The 11,709-nt window shown below is 47.7% G+C and overlaps 1 protein-coding gene across 2 annotated transcripts; it reads right to left on the reverse strand.

Moving 5' to 3' along the window:
- Positions 1 to 920: 920 nt before the first annotated feature.
- Positions 921 to 11,441, reverse strand: DACT1 (dishevelled binding antagonist of beta catenin 1). Of its 2 annotated transcripts, none has more exons than XM_044230399.1 (4): positions 10,814 to 11,441; positions 8,131 to 8,263; positions 7,223 to 7,378; positions 921 to 4,031 (listed from the first exon to the last, which is right to left on the reverse strand). In XM_044230399.1, the coding sequence occupies exons 1-4, from the start codon at positions 11,156 to 11,158 to the stop codon at positions 2,128 to 2,130; spliced, it is 2,538 nt and encodes an 845-aa protein (XP_044086334.1). In that variant the 5' UTR covers positions 11,159 to 11,441; the 3' UTR covers positions 921 to 2,127. The 2 variants fall into 2 exon arrangements, with proteins under 2 accessions (XP_044086334.1, XP_044086335.1); XM_044230400.1 differs by having other exon boundaries at positions 921 to 3,920; positions 10,814 to 11,440.
- Positions 11,442 to 11,709: the final 268 nt, after the last annotated feature.

Raw genomic sequence — 11,709 nt, forward strand, 5'->3', positions numbered from 1 at the left:
TCTGCTTCACCCTCTGACCTCCCCTCCCATGCTCTCTCTCACTTTGTCTCTCTCTCTCTCAAAATAAATAAATAAAAATCTTTAAAAAAAAAAAAAGTCTGAAACAAGGGACACCTGGGTGGCTCAATTGGTTAAGCGACTGCCTTTGGCTCAGGTCATGATCCTGCAATCGCAGGATTGAGTCCCACATCAGGCTCCCCGCTGAGCAGGGAGTCTGCTTCTCCCTCTGACCTCTCTCCTCTCTTTCTCTCCCAAATAAATAAAATCTTTTTAAAAATAAAAAATAAAAAAAGAAGTCTGAAACAAATTGGAAAATCTGAATAGAGATTAAATATTTGATGATATTGAGAATTATTGCCAGTTTTCCTTAGGTGTGATCATGACGTTTTAGTTCTATATTTTAGTTCTATCCTAAGAATTTCCTTGTTCTTAGGAAATGCATGCTTAAGTTTTTAAACAGGAATTACCATGCAGCCTGAAATTTACTTTAAAGGAGTAGAGCAGTGTGGTGGAGAGGGAAGATTGCCAAAATCTGTCTTTAAGCTTCAAAACCAGGAATATGGTTTAACCTAATATATATGTAAAGAGAGTTAAAGCAAGTGTCAGCAACTGTTAGCAATTGTTGAATCTGGGTGTTGGCTATACAGGTGTTTGCTCTCATTTCAACTTTTCTGTGTCAGAAATTTTTTTATACTGAAAAGTTGGGGGAGTAGGAAGATTCTTCTCAGAAATACTCTCCTTGGATGACACCTACCAAATTTACTTTAAATTTTAAAGAATTACCTTAACTATTCTAAAGAAGTGGTTTGCTTTTCATTTGTTTACTCACCATCCAATCGAAGCCTATGCCTAAAACCTGCTTCAATTACTGCAAATATTCTAATGCTTAGAATAGAAATTCCAAAACAATCAGCACAAGATTTTTATGTATAACTGGTTTTATACCCAAACAACAAACTTAACAGCAGTAAAACAAACTGTTTATTACAGCATAAAATGCGTTATATTAAATTTACACAATGATATATAAAAACACATACTGTTTATATCATACAGTAATTTAACATCATAGAAATATCAAAACAAATACTACTCATGCACAAAACATGCATATATTGGTATAAAAAACAATTTTACACAATACTGTTTACCGAAACATTTTTTTTTCTTTTTTTTAAAAAAAAGCCCTTCCAGACAGAATCAGTGGTCCAATCTGGACTGGATTGCACTAAAATGTTCAGGCCAATGCTTAGGTGGCACAATGCTCAGTGAGCAATTCTGGGCTTAGAGTCACACCCAAGGGTTATTTCATTAGGGCGGAATTTCTCAGTACCCCAGGACCAAAATTCTATCCCAAAGACAAGTCCTTCCAGGAAGAAATGGTTGGATCAGCTGCAAATCAGGGAGGAGGAAAAAGGCAACAAAATGTTGGCTAATCGGCCGTTAAAGGGTTACTGTAACTAGGGCCTAGGCACCAAATGCGGCAAAAGTTTTAGTGAATCCTTTTAAGGTTATTACCAGTCTCCCTATCCAGGTCACCAGCTCTGGATCTAGGGGCTGGTCTTCAAGTTCTGAGTCCAGTAAACGAAACAGTTCTGAGAGGAAAATAGAATGGGGACCCACCTAAGAAAGGGAGACTATATTGAAAATTACAGAAAACAATGACTGTCCATCGTACCTACTTCACACAACTGTATGTGATGCCTCTCAACAGGTAAACCCTGGTGGAGACACTGCCCGAGAGAACCAAGAAGCAAACGTATGTCCTAGATTCCATCAACCTGACCTTCAGATCAAAAGGTCCCATCCCAATAAGACTGGACCATCGAAACCTGTGCCTTCACAGATGCTCGGAGAATTTCCGATAAAAATCACCTGATATCACAAAATCCATTCACTATCACCACCATTAAAAACCCAGTATTTACTCCTAGCCAACAAAAAAAACATTCTTTACCTTCCATTAAAGGCACTAGTGTCCCTACAGGATGAAGACGAGACAACTGACCTCAGGGGAACCTCAACGAAAGGAAAGCATTCCGTGAAACTGTCACACAAAGAAATAAGACGCCACCTTTTCCTCTAGAAAACTAGAAAACACCCTGCTCTCCCCGCCAGCGGCGTTCCTTAGACGGTCGTCATGAGTTTCAGAGAGCCGGACCGAAAGCGGAGGATTTTCTTCTTGAGGTTATGCGAAGCCTTAATTTTGACAAAGGTTTTCGTGGGGTTGCTGTGGAGGTCTGGGGCCGTGACCGCCTGGATGGGGAGGGTCTGGACGAACTGGGACCAGATGAGGCCCCCGCTTTCCTCGGAGTCACTGGAGCTCGTGCTGTCGCCCGCAAACTCACCCTCGCTCACGCTGGACTCGCTGTCCCCGAAGCAGTTGGTGGTGTAGTTGCTGCGCTCGTCCTCGCTGGTGTCCAGCACCGTGGAGTGGAAGAGCGACTCGCACTCGGCCGAGTACTCCGAGTCGCTGGCCACGTAGGCGTAGGGGCTGGCGTAGGGCAGCGGCACGGCGGCGGGATACAGCCCCACGTGCTCGCGCCGGCCGCGCCGCGACCGCCGCAGGGCCTCTTCCAGGGACACCTCGGCGGCCGAGCGCCAGCGCCGCGAGTCCGTTCGCTTGTGCTTGGGCTTCGCCACCAGAGCCTCCCGGCCGTGGCCGTGCGCCCTGCCCCCGGCCCTGTGGCCCGCGCCGGGCGGCCGGCTGGGGAGACCCGCCTCGGGCTGGCCGCCCCCGCCCTTCCGCCCGCGGGACGAGGCCTTCCTGAGTTTCCTGTTTGGGTCCGCGTCGTCGGGGAACCGGCCCTTCTTGCCCGCCACGCGGCTCTTCTCCCTCACCGGCGGCAGCGCGCTGTCCGGGCCGTGGAGGGCGGGGGCGCCCCGGTGCTTCGGGGCCGAGCCCCGCGGGAGGGCCGCGGTCCGGGCGCCGCGGTGGGGCCTGCCGCCCGCTGCGTGCGGGCCCGGGCCCGACGGCGCCTTCGCCGGGGGCCCTTCCTCCAGGCTCTGGGAGGAGGAGCCCTCGCTCTTGAAATCCAGCGCCGGCCGCTCGTCCACGGTGAAAGCCGCGGGCAGCGGCGTCGCGGGCACAGGAGGGGGCGCTGCCGACGGGGCGGACGGCGGGCCGCCCTTCTGCGGCAGCTTTTTCAGCGGCTGGACGGCTTTGCCCTCCGCCGGCGGCGCGGGGCCCCTCCCGGGGCTCTCCTTGGCAGGGGCGCCTGGGACCTGATTGCCGTCTTTGGGGGACTCCCCTGGGACAGCGGTGGGACAGCGGGCGTGTTCCTGGGAAGCGGGCTTGGCGTTTTTGGGCAGATGCTTGGCTGGAAGTTCAGGGGCGGTGCTGGGCAAGCAGCCCTCGGGCGGGGACAGCCTCTTGCTTTCCACGTGTTCTGCCTTGGATTCCTTTGACCACTGCTTCGGTGGGGAGAACGTCCCGAGGTCCAAAGAAGGGATTCCGCCGGAGGGCAGAAGCACCTGTTTAGAATTCTTAAGGTTCCCGCCATTGCCCTGTGAGACACCCCCAGTCACTCGGACACAGACGCTCCCATTCCTCAGAAGCCCCTTCGTGGGGTCAGCATTCACACTGGTTCTTGGTTTGTTGGTCCTTACAGGGTGTGTTTTTTTCTGGACCAGGCTCAGAATGTAACCATCCATTTTCTTACTGGACGAAGGATGGGGAGCAGACCACAAACTGCTTGGAGATGGCAAGGAAGTGTCTGTCTTGACGGCGTCCAGCTCAGATCCCACACAAAGGTCACTGGCATGGTTACCAAGCCTCTCCTCTTCCCTCAGAGGGTTGCCCGTCAGACAAAGGAGAAACATTGGACTCTGCACCGCCACGGCATGAAGTGGGCTGGGATAGCGATACACATCGTTCCCGTTTTTAGACACCAGATCACACTGGTACTTGGGATTCACATCTGCAATGATACCAAGGGAATTAAATTGTGATGTGGAGTGGGTATGGCAAACTGGCCCTGAGGCCTGGTCTTCACAGTGGCCTTCTTTATATTCCAACCATCCTATGAGATCTGAAAAACATTTAAAGGTACACTCTGAAGAAATTAATTGGTCAGCGCCAGCTTGACTCAGGCCAATTTCTAGGAAAACAAATTCACAGATAGAGAATGCTAAAGAATCAACTATTCCTACAAGCTACTGTACTCTTTTACATACAGTCCATACTACTGGATGAGGGAAGAAATATTTAACAAAGAAATTCGTAACAGGAAATGATATATTCTCTGAAGGAAAAGTATTCAGCCATTATAAATACTTTCAAATTGGGGTGCCTGGGTGGCTCAGTGGGTTGAGCCTTTGCCTTCCACTCAGGTCATGATTTCCGGGTCCTGGGATCAAGCCCTGCATCAGGATCCCTGCTCAGCGGGGAGCCTGCTTCCGCCTCTCTCTGCCTGCCTCTCTGCCTACTTGCGATCTCTGTCAAATAAATAAATAAAATCTTAAAAAAAAAAAAAAAAACTTTCAAACTATTGAATAATATGGGGAAAATGCTTTAAAGTTTAGTGAAAATCATGATATAATACCAGACTATGATTATGATTTTATTGACTGTATATATATGCAAAGAGAAAAGTCTTAGATGAAGCACACCAGGATGCCAATAGTAGCATTGCAGTATAAAAAGCAAGTGAGATTTTCTTCTTTATTTCCTATTTTCTACATTTTCCATAAATATACACTGCATTTACAACTCAAAAAAAATTTTTTTTGAATCATTCTTTCTCTGGGCTACTTTACTCTCTGTATTCTATACCTGGTTTCCTTTTGAAATACTGCAGATAAACTGTACTTTCTGAGAGGTTTCTCCTCGTTTTCTATCTTTTTAGATCTACTTAATGACATGTGTTTGGTATAATTGTCAATTGGAAGTTCAAAGAAATTGATCAAATTTCAATGAAGATTAACCAAATGTAAATAATAATCACCTTATATTTTCAATAGTGACACTAAAAATAAAACAATAAATAGGAAGGAATTCTTGATAAGGTTTTAAAAGATTGGGTTGTAGTATTAATGAATTAATTTTCCACATCTCAAAAATGTAGATGCCAAAATACAAGGAAATCAAGCTTTCTTGCTTAATTAATGATTTTGATGTCTTACCTTTGGTGACTATTATAAACATGAAATCCCTTTAATGAACTTTAGCTCAGGAAAATCAAAGTTTTTGTCACTATTTAATATATCCTGTATTATACTTATTCACTCAAATATTGAAAAACTACTATGTGCCAGAGTCTATGTAAATTGCTTAATTTAAGGGAAAGACCTTCAGTGGTCATGACCTTCAGTGGTAATTAGCAGCCCTGGGGAAAAATATATTCTGGACACAGAAAAGATAGGATTCATTTGTGAAGAAAAGATTATTATAAAGTAAAAGTGCTGTGTCCTTACCCCCCACCCCCCACACACACACCTGTACTCCTAATAAACAGCTAACTATAAGAAAGGGAAACTTATTAGCTAATATTGTTGCCCATCCATCCTCCTCCACTACTCTATCTTCACCCTATATTTAAACATTGCCCTATGTTTACCTACTTTACTATTCTGTCCCGATTCTCAACTGAGTTAAGGCACGAAACAGACATCTTAGTCCCCAAGGCCCAGTACAACTGCCTCAGTTATGTGAAGATGTGGCATTTGGGAGATCAGGGGTCTGTCCTCAAGGAAAACCTTTACCAAAGCACCTTTAATGGGTTTTAAAGTTTCCCTCTGAAACCAGAGCAGCAGAGTGAAGGGGAGCAATTACCAACGAACTTGAGGCCTAGACACTAGATAACACAGATTTGTACTTCCCCAAGTGATTGCTGCTGACAGCACACAGTACAAACACAAAAAACCAGCCAGTTAGCAGCCTCAGTTGTTTGGCATGATGTTTTCATTGCTGGGATCTCAAAAAGTCAGCCTTCTGCCCAGGCGGAGGACACAGGCAAACCGAGAGCACAGTGACTTGTGCTGGCACCCACAGCTCCTCTCCGTGTTTTCTCTGCTCTTGAGGAACCACAGTAAAGCAGAACTAGGCAGGGAGTCCCAAGTTTCAGCAACAACTCTGCCATTCAGCAAATGAGGAGCCTCTGACAAGCTGTTTCATAAAACCAAATTCCTCCTCTGTTCAATGAGAAGGTCGAACACAATAATTTCTGAATTCCCTCAGTGTCGTGGAAAAAACTTGGACCTGGTAGTTAGTCCTGAGCATGGTCCTGCCTCTGCTCCCCACTACCTATATAACCTTAAACAATTAACCTAACCTCACTGGACCTCCTTTTTCTGAGACATAAGATGGAGCTAAGGATACCTGCACACCCTGCAGAACTATTGGGAGGATTCAAAGGAGATAAATGTATGCAGAGCACCTAGTACAGTGTGGGATATACAGTGGAAATGCAGAAACTCTTCCAATACCAACAACTGCATGACTCTCTCTGGAGGTCACTGCGTGGATAGCCCAAAATGGGGAACAGTGGCACATGGCCCAGGGGAATCTCGTCCTGCCCACCTGCTAGAAGAAAAGACAGCTGCCATGGTACAAGACATTCTGGAGAACGTGGAGGGGTCACTGCTCCCTGAAGTGCCAATCAGTCTGACAGATAAATTTAACTTAGTGTAAGTCTGAGCTTTCAATGATTGAAAGAAGAAAAAAACAGATCCAAAGTGGTTTTCAAGAGAAAATGCAAACAAGTTAAGCTAACAGCAAAGGCTCGCAAACAGAGCCCAAGAGACCTGTGATATTGGGACAGGATTTCTAAGGACAAGCTATCTTGCCACTGTCAGCTAACCAGTACCCAAGGAGGACCTGAAGAGTGATCATCATGGTTCTAAATCAACTATGTCATGAAATGTAGCACACTGATGAAATGCTCTGACCTTCTGTTTTTCTATCAATAGAAGGGGTTGAAGCTACATCATCTTTAAGGGCCTTTCACCCCTTCCAATTAAAAATGTCTATCAAGGGGCACCTGGGTGGCTCAGTGAGTTAAGCCTCTGCCTTCAGCTCAGGTCATGACCTGAGGTGTTGGGACTGGGTCTTGGGATGATGACCAGGGTCTTGGGATTGATCCCTGCATCAGGCTCTCTGCTCAGCAGGGAGCCTGCTTCCCCCTCTCTCTCTGCCTGCCTCTCTGCCTACTTATGATCTCTCTGTCAAATAAATAAATAAAACCTTTAAAAAAAAATGTCTATTGATTCTAAAAAGTCTTACCTGCAGATTTGGGGCAACCATCTGAGATAGTCAAGGTTGCCTCCAAGGGGCTGCAAAAGCAGGTGCTGGAATGACAACTGGATAAACACTCACTGAAGACCGAGTTAGAGGAATTGGAAAGGGATCCTGAAGCCCCATCACTCAGCTCATAAAACCCTACAAATAAAAACACCATTTGGAATTAAGATCATGTCAAGCAATAGTACACATTTGTGCTTAAAAGGAAAAGACTTAATCAACTAGGAAAGGTAGGAGAGGGAGACAGTGGTAGTGGGGGGCAATTTTGGTTCACTGGATTTAGCATTGTGCCTGTATGATTTTATTTCAGGCAATTCTTAGGAAAAGGCCAAGAGCCCATAACTATGGATACATTTCAAAGTTACTCTCACCCTCAAATTGACCTTCCTCCTTGACCCCACCTTTAAAGATGTTCAAGGAACGAGACTTAGATCTCTTAAAGCCTCAACTTTATCATGAAAGTTTCAGGAAGAATAATTTGAAGAAAAAAAACAAATCTAGTTAAGAAGCCAAATGGCTTAAAAGAAGAAAAAAAAAACTTTTGAAGTGGTCTCAGGAAGTTGAAGTGTGACTAATTTTCTAGCCCAGTTCTGACTTTCTCAAGTTTCAAAGGAGGACTGCTCTTCCAGAAATTTGAATAGAAGCTTTTATTTTTAAACTCAGGGGACTCCAGTCAGATCAATCTCATTATTAAAAATTTTGTCATCTGGTTTTATTTCCCTCTCATACAACTGAATGGCAGACTGCTTTTTTTTCTTTTCTTTTTTTTTTTTTAATCTCTCTGCCCTAGAAACAAACTCCATTGCCATTTGCAGGTCTGGAAAGGCTAACCCCAGGGGGCTGAAGTAGAACTTGAGTGCAGAATTCCGTCCTTGTGCTCACACACTCACCTGAGCTGGGCCGACTGTCCGTCTCCAGGTGCTCTTCAGATGTCTTTTCTACATCTAGTCTCAGGTCACTTATCTGCTTGTCAAGTTCTTGCAACTGATTCAACAAACCAGCATCTCTTCTCCTTAGACAATTCTGATTAGGAAGAAACACAGAAAGGAAAAATGAACACATTTTTGGTCACAAAGAACCAGAAAAGTCTGCTATCAGTACTCAAATTACCATTTAAAGAATTCACTAGAGGCGCCTGGGTGGCTTGGTAGTTAAGCGGCTGCCTTCAGCTCAGGTCATGATCCCCGTATACTGGGATCGAGCCCCACATCAGGCTCCTTGCTCAGCGGAAGGCCTGTGTCTCCCTCTCCTACTCCCCCTGCTTGTGTTCCCTCTCTCGCTGTCTCTCTCTGTCAAAGAAATAAAATCTTTTTAAAAAATAAATAAATAAAGTTCACTATATTTTCCAAAAGCAAAATTTGGAATTTAAAACAAGCAAACAAAAAAACTTCAAGAATATGTCCTATGTTTAGTGTTACTTTCTTGCATTTTGTGGTGCTATAAAGTTTTTTCATAAAAACACGACTTGCTTTTTGTTTCAAAGAATATATACAAATTCACTTTTTAAAGGTAAGGATAAGGAGATTTTTTTTAAACTCTCTGCGTACAGCCAATTTCTCACAAAACCATACTTCACAGTAGACTCTAATTTGAAGTCAGGGTGTGAGATATTTCCTACAGTACACTATACTCTTACTTAGGTGAGATTTTCTGGCCAAATGTCCCGCAGAGTTTTGTTTTCTATTAGTTGCTTTGGTGGGGTTTAATCAGTCTTAGGGCCTTTGAAAGTGAGAAACTAATACTAATAGCCAGTGCCAAGTATAATGTGAGCCGGCAAAATCCAAAACCCTCAAGGGAAGGTCCATCAAGATTTGAACTCAACTTGGGTTTCCAAAGGTGACAGATCTGTAGTGCTAACTCACAGCGCCACCTAGTGCTTCCTACTGCTGGGAAAGCAAGAGAACTAAAAAGGCATCTGGTTCAAATCATGAATGCCAAGTCTACCTATGAAAATAGTATCACAAACACTGACTGGACTGAAATTCTCCTGACATGTAGCCTTACTCCCCTCCAGGGGACAACAGGAATGTGCCACTCACAATCTTGAAACTCATGAAGAGAAAAAGATGCTATTGTACAAGACAATGCATAAAACGTCAATGACCAAGGCATAGCCGGCAAGAATTGACTCAAATCCACATTACACACGAATCTGGGCTGCTACCAAAAACCAGTAAAATGCCAAAAAAGGTATTGCACAAACCAGGATGCATCTTTAAAAAATAGATGCATAGGAATATTATTCTTCCTGTCTGTCCTTTGACTTAAAAAGCTTGTAGACAAAACCCATATATGCCTGTTTGCTAGAATTCGCTTCTTAAGGCAAAATAAACCAAAGTAAAAGCACTTTGATGCTGAGAGAGAAAAAAGGAGGAGAGAGAAAAATTATGTGGAAAGAGATAATACAAGAAACCCCTTGACAAATAACCACACAACATCACCTATGTTCACTATTGTAGGAGGGACATTATCGAGCATGTGTCTAGTTTCAGACAGTATCACATGTTCGAAAAACATTTTTTTCCTCTTTTCAAAACTACATTTTTGAGGTCACCATAACAAAGCTGCCGCCATTATTCTGAGGCGGGGTCAAGAGCTGTTCATCAATACATTAAGCGCCAAAGTTCTTTTTCTTCCCCATTAATGCAGATGGCACAGAATGACAGAGACACTGACGGAAATCCAGTAAGATTAATGCTAAGAGCAGGTTCTCTCTTCTCCCACCTCCACCGCCGTTCACATAAAATACGAGAGGACGGGGCACTTTCTCCAGCCAAATTTCTATCATTTGCATGTTTTAGCTGCCTCATACAAAGGGCTTCTATTTGAAATTAAGCAGCAGCCCAGGCAAAAGCTGGCGTGCCTAGAGTCCCGGGAGGGGCAGGGCTCCCTACGTGCGCTTCCGCGTAATCGTAAAATTCAGCTTCGGACAGTTAACCTCGCCACAAGCCCCCTCCTCGGCTTTTGTCCCCTCTCGGCGGGAGGACACGAAGCTAAGACCTCCAAAAGAAATGGTATTTTTTTTTTTTAAGATTTTATTTCTTTATTTGACAGAGAGAGACCACAAGTAGGCAGAGAGGCAGGCAGAGAGAGAGAGGAGGAAGCAGGCTCCCTGGCGAGCAGAGAGCTAGACGCGGGACTCGATCCCAGGACCCTGAGATCATGACCTGAGCCGAAGGCCGTGGCTTAACCCACTGAGCCACCCAGGCGCCCAGAAATGGTATTTTAAAGGAGGGTTTGCAAACATTCAGGGAGAGGGCGTTGCATTCGTCTAACTAGAGAGACTGAAGGTTACAACCAGGCGACTCCAAGAGTCCCGAAGGCAGCGCGAGGAGGGGTGAGCTGCCACCCCCTCTCGGCAATCCGCGCGGGGTCGCCAGCCCCTCACCTGACACAAAGCGGGCACACGCCAGAAACGCGTGGGCGCCCGGGGCCCACGCGGGGATGGAGGTCCGGGATCCGGGAGAATCCCCCCCAGCCGGAGGCACCCCTCGCGCCTGCCCCCAGACCACCTGCCCGAATCCCAGCCCCTGTGCAGGGACAGCCGTGCCCCTACCTCCAGGCACGACCTACCAATTGCTTCCGCAGCAGCAAGATATTCTCCTCCAAGAACTTCTCCTCCAGGCGGCTGCGTTGCGCCGCCTCCGCCGGCAGCTCCGCAGCGCGGGGCGCAGCGACTCCTGAGCCCCCCGCGCCACGCAGGGCGCCCCGAACCAGCAGCTCCTGGCGCTGGCGCAGGTACTCCAGCTCCGCCAGGCCGGCCAGCGTGGCCTCCTGCCGCTCCCGGGTGCGCTGCCGCTCCGTGTCCGCCTCGCCTTTCTCCCGCCAGCGCCCCTCGGGCTCCAGCGCGCGCTGCTCGCCCCGGGCCGGCGCCTGCGGCTCCAGCTCCCTCGCCGTCCCGGCCGCACTCGGCTTCATGGCCCCGACCCTCGCAGCGAGCACTCGTCACCGCAGCCCGGCCGCCGGGGCGGAGGAGCGGGCGCTAGGGCTGCGGTCGAGGGCTCATGCCGCCCTGGGACGGGGCACGGCGACGGGGCGACAGCCAGAAGCGCTCGGGACGCGCTCGCGGCCGCGGGCTGCAGCCGTCCGGGCCCGGGCGGCGCCGTCCGCTGTCGCCGCGCGTCCCTCGCCGCGGCCCCGCAGCTGATAACGCCCTGCCCGGCGCTACGTCACGCGCGGCGGCCCGGCAAACCCCCGCCTGGCGCCCGCCTCCCCGCGCCGGCCCCTCGGCTCCGAGGCCCGCTCCCCCAGGCTTCCCTCTCTTCTGTCAGGGGCGCCGCTGGCGCTCGGCGCCGACCTCCTCCTCTCTCGGCCCTCCCCGCTCCTCCCTGTCTCCTCCCCCGCTCTTCCCGCGGGCCTCCTAGCCCCCTTTTCAGGTTTACTGCACCCAATTTTTGCCTCGTTCCTTATTGGCTCTTCTGCCTCGCACAAAGCGAGGGGCGAGCGCCTCGAGTCCCAGCATCCTGTTA

Source organism: Neovison vison, chromosome 13 (assembly GCF_020171115.1).
Source record: "Neovison vison isolate M4711 chromosome 13, ASM_NN_V1, whole genome shotgun sequence".
Classification (NCBI taxonomy): Eukaryota; Metazoa; Chordata; class Mammalia; order Carnivora; family Mustelidae; genus Neogale; species Neogale vison.